The sequence below is a fragment of the Mirounga angustirostris genome, unplaced genomic scaffold (genome assembly GCF_029215605.1).
Source record: "Mirounga angustirostris isolate CCGP_5_RB_7025 unplaced genomic scaffold, mMirAng1.0.hap1 SCAF_8, whole genome shotgun sequence".
Taxonomy (NCBI): Eukaryota; Metazoa; Chordata; class Mammalia; order Carnivora; family Phocidae; genus Mirounga; species Mirounga angustirostris.
Genome location: NW_026991716.1, coordinates 94,683,541 through 94,702,839, shown reverse-complemented (window position 1 = coordinate 94,702,839; position 19,299 = coordinate 94,683,541). Strand labels below are relative to the sequence as shown.

Below are 19,299 nucleotides of genomic sequence, written 5' to 3'. Positions count from 1 at the left end.
GCTACATAAAAAGTAAAAAGAAACAGGTGAAATTAATTATATTTATTTAATATACTATGTCCAAAATATTATTTTAACAATCAGTGCAAAAATTACTGAAAACATTTCACATTCAGTTTTTCAAACTAAGTCTTTGAAATCCATTTTGTATTTTATACTTACAGCACATTTCAATTTGGATTAGCCACATTTCAAGTGTTCCAATAGCCACACGTGGCTAATGGCTCCGTATCAGACAGTGTAGTTCTATCCCTATCCTTACTGAATGGACTTTGGGCTGGTTCCAGTTTTTTACTGTTAAAACCCTTAGGCTGCTGCTCCCATAGCATTCTGAGCACATGCACTACACACTGCCGCTACATTTGAATAGATGAAATATGTAGACAAAGTATCTGTCTCCCTCATCAAACCCCATGCTCCAGGAGGGCAGGGCCATTACTTATTCTTTGGCCTCAGCACCAATCAGACTATCTGGCACCCAATTAAATATTTGTTGACCTAAACTGAATAATAATTTATTTCTCCTCATTTTTTCTAGAAGTAGAAGAGGCTGAACCGGAGGCTGAAGAGGAGATTGAAGGTGAGGAGCCTGAAGCTCAGGAAGGGTCTGAGGCCCTGGAGGTAGCCGAGGACACCAAGGGATCCTTACCTGAGGAGTCTGAAGCACCTGAGGTCCCTAAAACAGAACCTGAATCAGGTTAGACTCTATTGAGGGCCATGTCCTTCGTTCTACTCCTGTCTATTGGGTGTGTCTGTGTGTGCACATGCATGTATTTGTGTCTTTTCTACATTAATAAAATGGAAGCAGGTGAAGAATGGTGACATGAGCTCCCAGGGAGCAGCCATTTAGTCCAAATCACATGGTTTGTGGTGTGGTAGGAAAGCCAAATCTTCTCTGCCCTGGTACCGGCAGTCAGGAGCAGGGTCAGTCATGTAATCTGTGAGTCACATGGTTCAAAAAGCAGGAAAAAGTGCTTTTTTTTAAAGATTTTATTTATTTGAGAGAGAGACAACGCGAGAGAAAGAACACATGAGAGGGGATAGGGTCAGAGGGCAAAGCAGACTCCCCGCCGAGCAGGGAGCCCGATGCGGGACTCAATCCAGGGACTCGATCCAGGGACTCGATCCAGGGACTCCAGGATCATGACCTGAGCCAAAGGCAGTCGCTTAACCAACTGAGCCACCCAGGCGCCCCAGCAAAAAGTGCTTTTAAACATACTAAAGTGTAAAGCTTTTTCTTTTCTTCCATGGCCTCTCTCTCAGCTTTTCATGGTGCTTTTTGTTTGCTAATTAATCTCATTCTAAGTAGACAAAAATTTTAAATTTTATTCATTGGCATGAATTTTACTGTTTATCTTTATGTTGTACAAAGCTATTTTTAAATGCAAATATAGGAGTATTTAACTCATATGCTCTAATATCACCAAAATTACAGTTTGTATTTTGCAGCTTGGACATAAATTGCATTTCATTCTTTTTTTTTTTTTTTTTCTTGTTTGAGAGAGAGAGAGGGAGCACAGGAGTGGGGGAGGGAGGGGCAGAGGGAGGAGAGAGAATCTTAAGCAGGCTCCACACTTAGCTCTTAAGCAGAGCCTGACACAGGGCTCCATCTCACAGCCCTGAGATCATGACCTGAATCAAAACCAAGAGTTGGCCACTTAAGCAACTGAGCTACCCAGGCTCCCATTATATGCATTTCATCCTTAACAGAATACCAAGTCTGTTTCATGCACAAAACTAACTGAGCTTTTTATTTCACTTCTTAATATGCACATATGTTCTATCGACACTCTCTAACTTTAGCTTACTAATGATTAAGGAAAGACTAAAAGAAAGGGAACTCTGGGTTGCCCTATCTTTTCCTTTCCTTCTATGTCATCGTTTTCAGCCTAAGTGTTTAGCTAATACAGGAAAGTAACATGAGAAAGAAAGGTTCCTTGGTTATTCATGTCTCTGAATGTTACCACCTTCTTTCAGCATCTGAAGCAAGTTCTAGTTTAAAGGGAAAGTGTGGTCTCTCAGAGCTGCTCCCCTCCCCCCACCAGTTGGTCACACTTACATCTCTCATACGTGGTCCCCTGGAATTCTATGGTAATGACAGGGCATCAGGAATGTTCATGAGAACGTGAGGGCAAGGAATGGCAAACACAGACTGTGCATATCTCTGCTCACATGCCCTCTCTTTTGTCCCTTTGGAGCCCCTTTGGGTTTTGCCTACAAAACAGTTCAAAGGTAAAATTGCTAAAAATTTCAAAATGACAGCCAGAGAGCATTAATCTGAGTGTGAGACCATTCTAAGCAAAAGACCTTGTGCAAGTACACAGCTCCCACACTCATTAAGCCAGCTCTACTTGAGAGGTCCAGTTTGGTGGACTAGTGCAGGGCAAGGAGGAGTCTATGGGCAATGAAAGCCACTCTTAGGACCAGAGAGGATCTTAAAGCAGCAAGATAGGGGACCCCACTGTGGTGGCAATGAGGCACATAAATACTTTCAAGCTTGGTTAGTATTAGATTAGAAACTAATCCCACAAACTAATGGTCTTCAGATACCTGCAGCTAGATGTCAGTCTGGAGCAATTAAGGGCTGGGAACCTGCTATTAGCTGGTAAAAGGACCAGGATTAAGACGAATTTTTACAACGAGAAATCTCAAGTTCAACAAAGATCATTTTTACTACAAGGTTGACATTAGCTTTATGGGACAATAGGTATAAAATCAGATCCCTTGCGCCAGACAGGGGAGTTAGCAGGATGAAACACGCAATTTCCTTTTAGGAGTCCCACACCTCTATTGACTTGAGCTCCTACCCAGAAACTTCATTGTTTTTTATTGTTTGTTTTTGTTTTTTATTTAAAATCAATTAATTAACATATAGTGTATTATTAGTTTCAGAGGTAGAGTTTAGTGATTCATCAATTGCATATCACACCCAGTACTCATTACATCATATGTCCTCCTTAATGTACATCACCCAGTTACTCCATCCCCCAGCCCCCTCCCCTCCAGCAACCCTCAGTTTGTTTCCTATAGTTAAGAGTCTCTTATGGTTTGTCTCCCTCTCTGATTTCATCTTATTTTATTTTTCCCTCCCTTCCCCTATGTTCATCTGTTTTGTTTCTTAAATTCCACATATAAGTGAGATCATATGATATTTGTTTTTCTTTGATTGACTTATTTTGCTTAGCATAATACCCTCTAGCTCAATTCACGTTGTTATAAATTATAATATTTCTTTTTTTTTGATGGCTGAGTCATATTCCATTGTATATACATATACCACATCTTCTTTATCCATTCATCTGTCGATGGCCATCTGGGCTCCTTCCATAGTTTGGCTATTGTGGACATTGCTGCTATAAACATCGGGGTGCATGTACCCTTCAAATCACTATGTTTGTATCCTTTGGATAAATACCTAGTAGTGCAATTGCTGGGACGTAAGGTAGCTCTATTTTTAACTTTTTGAGGAACCTCCGTACTATTTTCCAGAGTGGCTGCACCAGCTTGCATTCCCACCAACAGTGTAGGAGGGTTCCCCTTTCTCTGCATCCTCGCCAACATCTGTGGTTTCCTGACTTATTTTTAGCCATTCTGATTGGTGTGACCAGAAACTTAATTGTTTTTTTCAGTACCTAATCAATTTCACTGATAACAATTCTTCCACCCACCTACATTTTGTAAGAAGAGAGGCCATAAAATACCAAAAGAAATAAAAGAAAATGACATCCATTAAATATGACATGTCAAACATATCCCCATAATTCCAATATCCACAATATCTCACAATTAGTATTTACTAATGTAACAGGTCTAGGGGACAATTTAGTTTTTTGCTTTTAATATGATTATTTCTCCCAGGGAACCTACTTTGGATGTTTTAAAGCCAGCATCCTACTCTAGTTAATTCTAGCCCAATGCTAGACACTATAGACATGACTGGACTTCTCCAGGGCAGGTTCGCTTCTGTAAAATGGGTCTGTTTTGGCCATATTGAATCATATTCTGTTTCACAGAAGGGCTTGCATCTGGTTTAGCCAGTGATTACTTCTTCTATTCAAGGATCTCTTTTTCCACAAAGTCTTCTCTTCTAAATTACTTAAGGGGGCAATTTTTTTTTTTTTCACTTAAAACTGCCCTGTCTAATCACAAAAAGACAAATACCATATGATTCCACTTATATGAAGTACTTAGAGTAGTCAAAATCATAAAGTTAGAAAGTAGAATAGTGGGGTTGCCAGGGGCTTGAGGGGTGGGGAGAATGGGGAGTTATTATTTAATGAGTACAGAATTTCTGTTTTACCAGGTGAAAAGAGTTATGGGCTGAAAGGTTGTGACGGTTGCACCGCAATGTGGATGTATGGGATACCACTGAACTGTATACCTAAAATGGTTAAGAGGGTAAATTTTATGGTATATGAATTTGCCACAATGAAAAAAAAAAGAAAAGAAAAAACTATTCTAACATAAATCCATTACTTTTGGAATTTTTAAACTTTATCCAGAGTAATGATGGCTGCCAAAGATATGTCCACATCCTAATTTCTAGACCTGCAGATGTTACCTCATTTGGAAGAAAGGTCTTTGTAGATGTGACTAAATATCTTGAGATGGGGAGATCATCCAGGATTATCCAGGTGGGCCCAAAATGCCATCACAATTGTCTGTATACAAGGGAAGTAGAGGGGCTTAGACTCGCACTCAGAGCAGAAAGCCATGTGAAGATGCAGGCAGACGCTGCCATGATGCAGCCTCAAGCTAAGGAATGACGGCACCCAGAGAAGCTTGAACAGGCGAGAAGTGATTCTCCTCTAACACGGCAGAGGTGGCACAGCCCTGCCAACACCTTAATTTCTGACTTCTGGCCTTCATAATTGTGAGAGAATACATTTCTATTGGTTTATTTTATTTACCAAGTTTGTGGCAATATTTTGGCAGTCCCAGGAAAATAGCCAGAACAGGATTTTTATGCCTCATGCTAGAGAACACATCTTTTCCTCTGTCATGGGCCACAAGGTAATCATTACCTCTGTCAATACTCAGGAAGATTGAAGCTTCATCTCAAACCTGTTGTTACTCTAGCCTTCTTAGAATGGAATGACATATGTATTGCTTAGAATCAGCGCTTTAAAGGTCATTACATTCAGATGCATTCAGAGGCTAGTTAATCACCTTGATCATTCCCAAATTGTTCTTTATGTACTAGTTAGGTATAGGCAAATTACATGGAACTTGCAAGAAGCTGAGCTTAGAGTAACCATTGGCTCTCATCACAATGCTTTATTCCAAGCACTTCACGGTCCTGTAATAGAGCTGGTTATTAATAAACATTAGGAAATATATCCTTTTAACAAATATTTATTGAATTCCTTCTAAGTGCCAGGCAAAACAACAGGTGCTGCCCTAGGTACAAGAAACTCAGCAATGATCAAGATAGTCAAGGTCCCTATCTTCAAAGAGTTGTCATTCGATGGTGAAGAATAAGAATAAACAAGTAAATAACTAAAATCATTTATGATAGTGTTAAGTGCTATGGATAAAATATATGAAGACACTAAAGTGAGCCTGGGATCTAGTAGGTGCTCAATAAATGTTTGTTGAATGAATGAGCAAGGTGGAGACCAGTGGGGTGGTTTGGAAGAGGCAAGACTAAACATTATGGCCAAGGAAGAGTGTCGTCTGAGAAGATGATCCTTGAGGCAAGGCAGAAAGACTGAAAAGGATCTGTGCAAAAATCTTTCCCCTGCAAAGTCTCAGAGGTGGGCACAATTCCATGGGCAAGGAAGAAATGGAGTATGACCAGAGCACAGTGAGCAAGAGGGAAGGGGAAGATGAGATTGGACAGCGAGGCAAAGGCCAGAGGCTTAGGGAGTTCGAAGCTTTCTCTAAGTGCAGGTAATCGATATGATCTCATTAACATTTCTTAAATTTCACTTGGCTGCTATATGACACCTTCTGTCATTGTTCTGCACCTCAGGCTCTTCATTAAACAGGGTTAGGAATAGTTACCAAACATTGTTTTTATAGGGATAGAAACATTTTCTTTAAGGCACCTAGCACGCTGTCTGGCAAGTAGTTGATGCTTCAGCAGCATTATCACCAGGCCAGCAGTCAGCCTTATGTAACTTCAAAAAAGGCCAGAGCTCAGGATTCCTACCCCCAAATAAGGCTAAAACTCAATCTTAACATTCTCAAAATCAATAGTTACATTCCCTCCCCTGATATCAGAAGGAAAGGAACCAACATTTTGGGCATATACCAGTCAGGATAAACTCCTGGAGCTGGACATGGGGTCACCCTCCTCAGCCATGCAGGGAAGGGTAAACACTAGAACAAAAGCGTAGCTCTGCCAGGAAGAAGAAGACTGAGTTACCAACAGTGTCTGCTATAGGATGTATGATATAAAGTCCCCTTCATTGCTCCCTTACTAAATTTTCACTAAATTCCACATTGCTCTCCAACGCTTGTTTTCAATTAGACTGTTGGGGAATGTGTTCGTTTCCTAGGGTTGCCGTTAACAAATCACCATAAACTTAGTAGCTTCAAACCACAGAAATTTATTCTCTCTGTTCTGAAGGCTGGAAGTCCAAAATCAAGATATGAACGTGGTCTCTCTCTCAAAATATCTTACTGTACTGTACTCACCCTTCTTGTGATGCTGTAAGATGATAAAATGCCAACATGACGAGATGAAGTGACGTGAGTGATGTATGTATTGTGACGTAACCATTAGGCTACCGTTGACCTTCTGACATCTTGTCATCTGCTTCTGGACTGTGGCTGACTGCGGTTAACTGAAACCACAGAAAGCAGAATTGTGGGTGAGGGGACTACTGTATATACAGTAAATGATCTGCATCAAAATCACCTAAGTTTCTGATGGCCAACAGATACATGAAAAGATGCTCAGCATCACTCATCATCAGGAACATACAAATCAAAACCACAATGAGATACCACCTCACATCTGTCAGAATGACTAAAATCAAACAACACAAGAAATAACTAACATTGGCAAGGATGTGGAGAAAAACCCTCATACACTGTTGGTAGGAATGCAAACTGGTGCAGCCACCGTGGAAAACAGTATGGAGGTTCCTCAAAAAGTTAGCAGTAGAACTACCTTATGATCCAGTAATCACACTACTCGGTATTTACCAAAAAATACAAAAACACTAATTTGAAAGGATACATGCACCCCTATGTTTATTGCAGCATTATTTACAATAATCAGGTTATGGAAGCAGCTGATAGATGAATGGATAAAGAACATGTGATACACACACACACACACACACACACAGGAATATTATTCAGCCACTAAGAAAAAAGAATGAAATTTTGCCATTTGGATCCAGAGGGTATAATGCTTAACAGAATAAGCCAGTCAAAGACAAATACCATATGATCTCACTTGTATGTGGAATTTAAAAAACAAAACAAATGAACAAAGGAGGAAAAAAAAGAGAGGACAGGCTCTTCACTAGAGAGAGTAACTGATGGTTACCAGAGGACATGTGGGCAGGGGGATGGGGGAAATAGGTGAAGGGGATAAAGAGCACAATTATCTTGATGAGCACTTAGTAATGTATGGAATTGTTGAATCACCATATTGTTCACCTCAAATTAATACGACACTGTGTTAACTACACTGGAATTTAAATAAATATAAATTTTTTAAAAAGAATCACTTAGGGGCACCTGGGTGGCTCAGTCTGTTAAGCATCTGACTTCAGGTCATGATCCAGAGGTTCCAGGATCAAGCCCCATGTTGGACTCCTCGATCAGGAGGGAGTCTGCTTGTCCCTCTCTCTCTGCCCCTCCCCCTGCTTGTGTGCTCCCCCTCTCCCTCTCTCTCTCTCAAATAAATAAAATCTTTAAAAAAATCACCTATGTTTCTTATTTGGAAGGCTCCTGAGCCACCCAAGTTCTGGCTCAGTAAGTCTAGGATGGAGTTTGGGAACCTACATCTTAATGAACACATCAGGTGATTCTTATACTTGCTGACAGTTGAGAACTGTCATAGGAAAAAAAATTAAGGCTGAAAAAAAGTTTTATAAATGGTCACCTCAAATCATAGAAAAAGCTCGGTATTGTACTCACAAAAAATCTGACCCTGAGAACATAAACTCAAGGATGACTCAGCTGCACAGTGTATCCACAGGTACCAATAAATTGATAGAAAATAGATGAATAGAATAAGGAAATAGACGAATAGAAAATAGAAAAGAGACAACTTGAAATTTGGAAAATGTCCATCAGACAGTGATCTTTGTTCTGATGTAATTGATGTTGAATTGTGTGTTTAAAAATCATTCAGGGCAGCTCAGTCTCTTAAGCATCCTACCTTTGATTTCGGTTCTGGTCATGATCTCAGTGTTGTGGGATGGAGCCACACATTGTGCTCTGTGCCCAGCATGGAGTCTGCTTGAGATTCTCTCTCCCCCTCCCTCTCCTCTGCCCATCCACCCCTGCTCAGACTCGCATGCACTCTCTCTCTCTTTCCCTAAAATAAATACATTAAATCTTTTAAAAAATAAATAAATAAAAATCATTCAGATATCTAGTCAAGTCTGATATGTTAATTATAGGAAATGTAGAATTCATACAAATAGAAAGATGGGAGAAAATGAACATAGTTCTGCCAGCAAAGGGCAATAAGTATTTAATATTCTGACATATTTCCTTTCAGTTTTTCTAAGCATGGTATTTTGTTTTGTTTTGACTTGACTGGATTCAAGCCTAAGAGAGTTTTTCTCTGGGACACTTCTTTTTTTTTTTTTTAAAGATTTTATTTATTTATTTGAGACAGAATGAGAGAGAGAGAGCACATGAGAGCGGGGAGGGTCAGAGGGAGAAGCAGGCTCCCTGCCGAGCAGGCAGCCCGATGCGGGACTCGATCCAGGGACTCGATCCAGGGACTCCAGGATCATGACCTGAGCCGAAGGCAGTTGCTTAACCAACTGAGCCACCCAGGCGCCCCTCTCTGGGACACTTCTTAAGTCTTCCCACAGATTTATTCTTATAGATTATGACTGTTCAGATTGAAATTGTTGATAAACTTCCTCCAGATAGTTTTATAAGAGCCACAACTCCTCCACACCATTGAATGCCCACTAGTGGACACATCCACTAGGAAAGGCCTGTCCTTTCCAGTCCACTAGAACTGGCCATGAATTTCTGCAGCTATTTGGGATTAGGATTGTTGATAACTCCACTGGGATGTCTCCCAGATTCCAGTTTCTCCATTCCTGAGATTTTAGTTTTGATTCTTAGTTCTCTTAATCATCTGACCTATATCTTTGAATAATTTTTTAAGCATCCAGGGTGGTATATTGTGTGCATTCTTGTAAATCTGTTGCTTTCACACATGAAAAACAATTTAGATGCTACTAAATTACTGTCATATCCTTCTCTTCTCAAAATTCTGCATGTTGAGGGCGCCTGGGTGGCTCAGTTGGTTAAGCAACTGCCTTCGGCTCGGGTCATGATCCTGGAGTCCCCGGATCGAGTCCCGCATCGGGCTCCCTGCTCGGCAGGGAGTCTGCTTCTCCCTCTGACCCTCCCCCCTCTCATGTGCTCTCTCTCATTCTCTCTCAAATAAATAAATAAAATCTTTAAAAAAAAAAAAAATTCTGCATGTTGAGATTGTACTGTTGTCTTCACAAGGAAAAATCTGATATTGCTTCATTTGTGTTCTTTTTTCTTTCCTTCAGTGATGCTCAAAAGATAGTCTTCAATACCATTATTATTTTTTTTAACTTTACTAGTATGTGAGCAATTTTTCCTGGAATTCAGTGAGCTCTTTTTATCTTCCTACTAGTCTTTGTCTAGCTCAAAATGGTTTTCTTCAATTGCATCTTCATTTATTGCTTGATTCCTTTTTCAGGATCACTTTTTATTATTTTTGGTTAGATGGTTTTTGTTTCTCAACCACATTAATCTCCTTTTCCCTGATAGTTCTTATTTCTTTGTTCTTTTTCTCTGTATTCTTTGGAGAGCTGTTATCCTCCATATGAGATTTATTTTCTGCTTCTTATTGCCTCTCTTCTGATACATATTTGAATTCTGCTATTGCATTTTAGATTTCCTTCCATTGTTTTCTAATTGCAACTAGCTTTCTTGTATTTCTACCTTTATCTTAGGTTGGTCTCTCTTTCTGCTTCATGATTCCTATTTCATAAGCTATGTTGTCCTCCTGTGCTTTTTGAGTACATCCAGCATGTATTTTCTAAAATTTACTCTGTTTTAAATAAGAAATCTTTTTCAAAAGCAATTCTTCATCTAAATCTTTGGATCCATACTCTCTTACGTATGTCACCACCAGACCAGCCCAAGGCTTGTTCTCTTCTACATCCTCTCTTTTGAGTATTAATTATAGAATTCTGTAGAAAGAGGACCCAACTATTACTTTAGCTTGGAAGACAGTTTCCAGTGTTACAGTGTTATATATATATATGTAAATATAGTTACATATAATTATATTGTTAGTATATTAGAATATTATTATTCTAGATATGTAAATATGATTATTATATTATTAATATAAGATTATATTATATTTAATCATATATTATTCTATGTATGTAAATCTAATTAAATATAATTATATTATTAGAATATTAGAATATTCTATTTATTAGAATATTCTAATTCTATTAATTAGAATCTATTCTAATGTTATTTAAACTATTCTATTCGAATATTCTAATAGAATATTATTCTAATTATAATTGATATAATTATATATTCTATAGATAGATATATATTATTTTTCATATAATATTATATAGATATAATTTGTTCTACACAAAATTTGTGTCTCAGAACTAGGAAAGACTATGGGGTGAGAAGATAGATAATTAGTTCTTCCTTCCCTGAACCATCTATGCTGAATCCGCATGTGAGGCATGTCTTACATCATCCAGGAAAACAGTGTTTGTTCTATACCTTCAATAATGATATTGTTGAGATTCTCCTGAGTTTTGCCACACCTACACCCACAGCTGGGACTTTGATATATCATTGTCTTTCCTTGCCACTTTATGATCTTTTGGAGTTTTTCATGGGTATCTTAAGAAATTAAAAGAAATATCAGGAAATGCTAGTCTGATGCCATGTGAACAGAAGTTTGAATGATATTTAACAATAGTTATCCATCAGACTTATATGTGCCATGTGTCAATTATTTTGGTCCATGTCTTTTTATATATTGTTAAATATTCTTCATTTTCTGCCCTATATTCTTAAATATTTAATGCCATACTTTACCTAACAGGAACTGTATTTTCACTTAGATGTAATATATACAATTAAACTGTGTTTTGAAATTTTCTTTGTGCCAAAAATTTCATAAAGGAATAATGTTTTAAAATTCAAACATTAACTATTAGATTTCTTTTTTAAGTATTTGAGCCTGCTGAGGATACTATAGTTGGAACAGAAATTTCAAAAGGATCCAAAGAGGGCCTGGAAACTAAAGAATTATCTGAAACAGGTTAGATTATAAAAGTAGTTAGTGTGTGAAAATACTTTTCATATTCTTTTAGAAAGGGTCCAGTCCCTTATCTTAGGCATAGTACCAACTTCCTACCTATTTCTTTCTATGTTGTATGCCAGCTCATATGCATTAATTTAGCTTATTACATTAAAAATGTGTGTAGCCAGCGTATAGTACTGTTTTTCATCAAATTTTATTGTATACATTTTATTAACAGTTTAAGTTGCCATACAAAAAATTCTTATTAATTATCCCTGATTTTGATTTTATTAGTAGATAATAATTCGTCTAAGCCAATACAAGGAACAAAGCACAAATTAAAATATGAATTTATGAATTTATATTATTACCTAGAAAACAAATGTATTTCTTTCAAATGTTTTTAAAATACTATAAAGTATAAATTATTTTGGCAATATGGCTAAAGATATAATATTTTAAGACTCTTTTTTCTTTCCTCTAACCTTTACCTCAAAAGTTGTACTCCCTGAGTTTCCAGAAGATGCTTATCCTGATGTTCCTGAAATGGAGCCAATTAAAGAGAAGATTAAACGTTTCAACTACATGTGGAAACATCTGGAATCAACAATCAATGAGTCTTTCATTCAAATTTTAAACTTGGAGATTGCTGACAAAACTCCAGAGGAACTACTTCAAAAAGTAGTTGAGACTATGGAAAGTAAGAGCTGTAATCTTAACGTTTATTGTCAAGAACAGGTAATATTATTAAAAGCACTGTGAAAGTTTAAAACCCTTCTTGATGGTTTATGAAGTAAAGCATCCAGTATATTCAGGGTTGATAGTTCAAATATTTAAATCTGCTAATCAGGGGACACATGGGTGGCTCAGTCATTAAGCGTCTGCCTTTGGCTCAGTCATGATACCTGGATCCTGGGAATGAGCCCCGCATCGGGCTCCCTGCTCAGTGGAGAGCCTGCTTCTCCTTCTCCCACTCCCCCTGCTTGTGTTCCCTCTCTCGCTGTGTCTCTCTCTGGCAAAAAATAAATAAAATCTTAAAAAAAAAAAAATCTGCTAATCAGAACAGCACAGGGCACAAAGAGCACTGGCCAAACCAGCCAGTTGTCACTTAAAGAATTTGTGAAGACCTGTTTGCATACACATTAAACTAAGAGATCAGTCATTATAATCACTCTTCCTAATCTTTGACTACTGTAATATGCTAATATCCTTTTATCCTAAAAATATCTTCCCAAAAGTTACTTCTTTTTTTTCTTACAGAACCCTTCCAGTATGTTGCATGGGAGTTAACTATGGAAGATTATGATGAAGAAACAGAAGACTATCAGGCAGAAGCTGAAGTTGATGAGGAGCCAGAAGAGGAAGAGGAGGAAGAGGAAGAGGTATGACTTCTTTATTATTGCTCATTCACATTGGTCACATCACTGAAAGTGCATATATCCAGATGCACAAAGATGGTAACTAGCACTTTTGGACCCCAAGAAAACAAGCAGGCATCCTCAATTTTATAAATAAATGATTTTATAAATTTTTCAACACACTTCGCCTCCACCCAGCTTCACTTGACCCCTGAAATGCCAGGGCTCCTTAGGCAATATATTACACCCATGAAAAAAGAAAAGGGAAATCTTTTAAATTTTTTTCCATGGGAACATCTATAGGTATTAGAGACAGAAATATTTAAGGGACGTAAGATACAGATAGCAATGGCCTCTTTGGGAGGCTGCTTGCATGATAATAAGGAGCAGTATTAGCAAAAGGAACAGGTCATTCTCAGGCACTACTCTACTCCCTTAGCACCAGAATTTTGATAACCATTCTCATTTGATAGGCACCCACTTCAGGTATCTATCAGTAATAAAATAGGAAGTGATTCTTTTAATTTGGGGCCTTATCAATTCTTTCAAGTTTCCTAGACCTAATTCCAACATGGGAGGAGGTTCTCCCAACACAACACCAAGCAGTTCCAGAAGATGACACCAGCAGGGGGTCTGAGAATTCAACTCAATTCTGACGCCATCTACCTGGAGATAAGCATCAGATTCCACAGGTTAAGGGTTCAGTCCTAAAGGACTGCTCCCCCACCCCCTACCTCAGCCCCAGGTTGTTTCCTGTGCTTCTGAGTGAGCTACAGATTAGGGATTCCAATAATCTCCTCCATTGGTTCAATTAATTTGCTAAAACAGCACACAGAATTCAGGAAAACATTTACCTACATTTATCAGCTTATTAAAGGGTATGATAAAGAATGCTAATCAACAGCCAGATAAAGCCATACATAGGATAAGGTCCTGAACAAAGAAACTTCTGTCTTTGTGGAGCTTTGGGCCCTACTTGGTGGCACATGGAAGCTCTTCTAAAAGAAAAGACCAAAAAGCTGTCCTCTTAGGTTTTTATGGAGGCTTTATTACACAGTCATGATTGACTAAGTCATTGGCCATTCGCTGATTCAACTTCCAGCCCCTCTCCCTGACCCCACCTCAGAAGGCTGAGGGTGGAACTAAAATTTCCAGCCTTCTAATTAGCATGCAATAACCTGGATGAATCTCAAGATAATTATGCTAAGAGAAAGAAGCCAGGCAAAAAAGAATATATCCTGTACGATTCCATTTATATAAAAATTTAGAAAATGTAAACTAGTTATAGGGCTAGAAAACAGAATGGTGTTTGCCTGGGGATGGGGCAAGTAAGAGGCAAATAGGAGCAGGAAGGAGAGATTTTACAAAGAAGTGTGAGCAAAATGTTGGTATTCATGAATATGTTCATTATCTTGGTTGTGGTGAATTCACAAATGAATACTTGTGTCAAAACTTACCAAATTTTATACTATAAATACGTACACTGTTTTAACATCAGTCATACCTCAGTCAAGCTGCTTAAAGTATTAATGGTGGTTATCTCTGAGTGATGGACTTAAAAGTAATTTTTATTTTTTAAGTGCTTATCTATACTACCTGATTTTTTAACATTAGAAATGTATCATTTTTACAATAGGAAAAATCAACAACAAAGATATTTCCTTTTTGCCAAACAGAAAGTACAAAAAGAAACAACAGTTCTAATGCCACTCCAGAATTCAGGAATCATACCAAGATATGCCCAAGTGTTTGTCTTTCTCATCAATCTTGCCTATACTTGGGGTGCCCTTAAATCAGTATGTTATGTCTTTCCGTATCTGTGGGAAAATAATTCTGGTCTCTTCTCCATCTCTTCTTTTTTCCTTCTATAATACTCAATACTAATTAGGTCTCTTGGATCTATCCTCCAAATATCTTTATCTTTTCCCTCAAATTCTCCATCTCTTTACTCTTTTGTTCATGTATTTGTAGATGTGTCTTCCATTCAGTCTTTTCACTTAAGACATTCGTTGGGGTCCTATTGCTATTGTAACAGATTACCACAAAGTTAGTGGCTTAAAACAATCAAATTATCATATAGTTCTCAAGATCAGTTCTCTGAAATGAATCTTAAGGGCTAAAATCAGTATGAGCTATGTTCCTTCTGCTAGAGGAGAAGACTTTTCCTGTTTTTTCCAGCTTCTGGAGGCCACCTGCATTCTTTGGTTTATGGCCTTTTCCTCCATCTTCAAAGCACATTACTTCAGCCTTTGCTCTCCATCATCTCATCTCTTCTTTTGCCTTTGACTTTCTTGCCTCCCTCCTAAGGACCTTTTAATTATATTGGGTCCAGCTGGATGAGCTTCCCATCTCAACATCCTTAATCACACACATAAGGTAACCCACTCACAGGTTCTGGGGAATCTTTGGGGGGCCATTATTCTACTACAAGTGGTCACCCTCTTCTTAGGCCCATTTACATATTTTGTTGGTGCCTGTGAACTCTTTCTAGTGTTTACTTGAATTTCTACTAATGTCTTCATTATTTTCCTACTCTGAGATTGGGTTCTGTCCATCTCTTCTGCAAAGTTTTATGATCTATTTGATCTGACTGATCTTTCAATTGGCTGGGCCCCCTTGCGTGGGTGGTGGTTTTCTTTTTTCTTTTTTCTTTTTTTTTTCTCAGTGGGGTTCAGGACAATTGCTGGAGTGCTTTAGGTGACAACATTCTCAAAAATTAAAAAAGGCAAAGTGGTGTCTCTCCCCACAGATCAGGAGTATAGAGGTAGATAAGGCTGAAGGCCTAAGACAAGCCTGGTTAGGATTTCTCATACTTGCCCAGATGCAGGGCTGGGGAGGACCCTTCCCACCCATACACCTCCTTCTTGGTCTTTTGTGGGCCAGAGAGACCACAAGCACTTCTCTGGTAGTTGCTGATGCTGACATTCCCCAGGAAATCCAGAGATCCCTGCAAAAAAATTCCTCCTAGGACTTGACATCTTAATACTCTGGTCCCTCTGATGTTTGTCTCCAGGCACTCATCTAGCCCATAGTGGTAAATAATGCCATACAGTTTCCTCCTTGCGGATGTTGATGGATTCCTGCTGCCTACCCCAGCAGTTGTTTAAGACTGAGAAGGTGGGAAAGAGAAGAAGGGTGGAGGGATGGGGGAAATAACTGAAGGAGATTAAGAGTGCACTTACCTTGATGAGCACTGAGAAATCTCAAAGATTTGAGAATTCAACATAATTTTAAATGTCACATGACCTTATTTCAGCTTTATCAAAATCCTTAATTTTGATAGATTATATATTTCAGCTTCAAAATAAAAAAAATATATTATTTTCTAACCCTTCAAGAAAAATCACATATAAATGCTTTATAGTATGGCAGAAGTAGAAATTATAGTTGCCAGATTAAAAAAAAACAACACGATACCCAGTTATATTTGAATTTCAGATAAAAGAATAATTTCTATGTGTGGTACAAGTTTATACTAAAAAATTATTTGCTATCTGAAATTCAAATATAATTGGAAACCAATTCTTACTTTTTAAGTCTGGCAACCCTACCTGAAGTGAGCTTATTAGCAGGAAAAATTAATTAAGCATTCAACTCCAGAATCTGGGAAAAAAGAACAAAAAAGACAAAAGAATGTAGAAAGGAGAATAAAAGCAAAAATTAACAAAACAGGAAAAGAATACAAAATAAAAACAGTAAACCTAATTTCAAAAAATGAAAAGTTGGTCCACTGGCAAGTGTAATAAAATAGGCAAACCTCTAACAAGTCTAATTAGGTAAAAAAAAGAAGCAAATAACATTTGAAACAAAAATGGGTATATAATCAAATTTAAAAACAGGGTTGTTTTAAATTATAGGAACTTTCTACTAATAAATTTTAAAGTCAAGATAAAAAGGATTTTCAAAATATGAATTACTAAAATTTGTTTAGGAAGAACTATAAAAGCTGAACAAACAAAAAAGATAGAGGGGAATTACAAATCATTTCTAGTATACCTTTGTTGATTACCTAATTCCTGTGTTGCTTAAAATCTTCCACATAGGGGCTCCTGAGTGGCTCAGTTGGTTAAGCGTCAGATTCTTGATTTCAGCTCAGGTCATGATCTCAGGGTCATGAGATCAAGTCCCGCATCACATGATGCTCAGAGCAGAGTCTGCTTGGGATTCTCTTTCTCCCTCTCCTGCCGCCCCTCCCCACACTTACACTCTCTAAATAAATAAATAAATAAATAAAATCTTAAAAAAAAAAAAGTCTTCCACATCGTAAAAAAATAGCAATACTTCCCTGCTCATTTTTGGAATTTGCATAACTCTCATATAAAAATTGAACAAGAGTGGTGCAAGAAAAGTATAGATTTGTCTCATGTTTGCACCTTCACAGAAAGTTGTTCATTATATCTTGTTTGGGGGGAATAAAAGAGACTTGTTGTAGGATAGTCTTGTAAAGTATTATCCCATTGGTACTTTTTAAAATACTGTGTCTGTGCCTAAATATGTGTCTATTTTTATATGTATATTGGTAGGATATACTTTGGAAAAGGGTCTGGAAGTGTACACATAAAATTGTTGAGTGTTTTAAAGACATACTGTTACAGAGTAGACATTATTCAAGATGTGAACTCAGAGGGATATGAGAAACTGATGTTTTAATTAATTAAATTAGTACAAGAACTGGCCTTTTGTGGATTGTTTTAAAGACATCTTGTTATGGCTTCAATATTACTCAAGATGCATTATTTTAATTTATTTTTACTTAATTTTTAGTCTTACATCAAAATACTTTTAATACTGTTCTCCAAACTGAATAATATTTGTAGAATGAAGATAGAATTAAGGAGAAGAGAAGACACTTGGGAGATACAAAGCACTTTTGTCCAGTGTTTCTCAAAGAAAACTTCATCCTACAACCAGGCAGCACAGATGAAGCAGCTAAATATCGAGAAAAGATCTACTATTTTTCAAGTCCTGAAGCTAGAGAGAAGTTTCTGGAGCATCCCGAGGAGTACGTGGCTCATAAAGAACCATTAAAGGTGAAAACAATATTCCTAGCCAATCCTAATGATTGCCCCTGAGTGCTTTTTCAAGGACTTACTGCCAACATTCATCATTTTACTTAATAGTGAAGTCCCCAATCTGATATAACAATATGGTGAAAATATCTAAGTTCTAAGAGCCAACTTTTTGGAATATAAAGTAAAATAATTATCTTTTTTGATTTCTGCAATAATGACTTGTGTCAAACCAACACATACTATCTGTCTTTTTAGCTGAAGTAAAAAGACACAGCTACAATAATTGCTTGCTACATTAAGAGCCAGATGTGTAAGTGGGCAATTTCACAGGAACAGAAAATAGAATAATGGTTGCAAGGAGCTGGGGGTAGGCAGGGAAGAGAATGGAGTTATTGTTTAATGGGTACAGGATTTCAGTGTGGGATGATGAAAAAGTTCTGGAAATGGATAGTGGTGATGGTTGCACAACATTGTGGATATACTTATTGCCATTGATTTATACACTTAAAAATGGTTAAAATGGGGCGCCTGGGTGGCTCAGTTGGTTAAGCGACTGCCTTCGGCTCAGGTCATGGTCCTGGAGTCCCGGGATCGAGTCCCGCATCAGGCTCCCTGCTCGGCAGGGAGTCTGCTTCTCCCTCTGACCCTCCTCCCTCTCATGCTCTCTGTCTCTCATTCTCTCTGTCTCAAATGAATAAATAAAATCTTAAAAAAAAAAAAAAAAGGTTAAAATGAATATACTCAAAACTACTGAATTGTATACATTAAAAGGGTGGATTTTATGGTATTTAAATATACCATCTCAATAAATAAATATTTGAATTTAAACTGAAAAAATGGTTAAAATGGTAAATTTTATGTGATGTATATTTTACTACCATAATAAAAGAACACATGGTGGTAATATTTTATCCATTTTAAAAATAAAGCACACACATAATTACACCAACTTTAGACAAGAACCTTCATTTTTTTATTTTACTTTCACCTTCTTCCACATGGATATATATTCTTTCCAGTGTATGTAATATTTTACAATCTACTTTTTCACTTAACATTATATCAATGAAAGCTTATATATTTCTACATAGACCTCATGATGCTTCATCATTTTGATGTACCATTTTAACATCTAATTGTTAGACATTTTTCACAGTATTTTCATAGTGTGATTTGTCATTGTGGATATGAAATAGTACTTAGGAAATCTTTGGGCATGTCATGCTTTGTTTTTCTTGAATTATTTTATTAGTATAATTCCCTAGCATGGGATTACAAAATCAAAATATACAAATCACAATACATTGTCACTTATACTTCCAAGAACACCAATGCCTTCCTTTTTTTTTTTTTTCCAATGAAGTAGGCTCCACACCCAACCTGGGGCTTGAACTCACAACCCTGAGGTCAAGGGTTGCATGTTCTACTGACTGAGCCAGCCAGTGCCCCTAAT

General features: G+C 37.4%; 1 protein-coding gene across 14 annotated transcripts in view; it reads left to right on the top strand.

The window, feature by feature from the left end:
- Positions 1-19,299, top strand: part of AK9 (adenylate kinase 9) — a 134,461-nt gene that overhangs the window by 70,639 nt on the left and 44,523 nt on the right. For 10 of the 14 annotated variants that reach the window (XM_064597985.1, XM_064597983.1, XM_064597982.1 and 7 more), the window contains 5 exons: positions 539-697; positions 11,405-11,494; positions 11,976-12,176; positions 12,737-12,858; positions 17,652-17,864. In XM_064597985.1, coding sequence (XP_064454055.1) covers positions 539-697; positions 11,405-11,494; positions 11,976-12,176; positions 12,737-12,858; positions 17,652-17,864 — 785 coding nt within the window. Of the gene's footprint in view, positions 1-538; positions 698-6,574; positions 6,942-11,404; positions 11,495-11,975; positions 12,177-12,736; positions 12,859-17,651; positions 17,865-19,299 lie in introns of those variants that run through there. The other 4 variants (XM_064597977.1, XM_064597986.1, XM_064597988.1 and 1 more) reach the window with 4 other exon arrangements.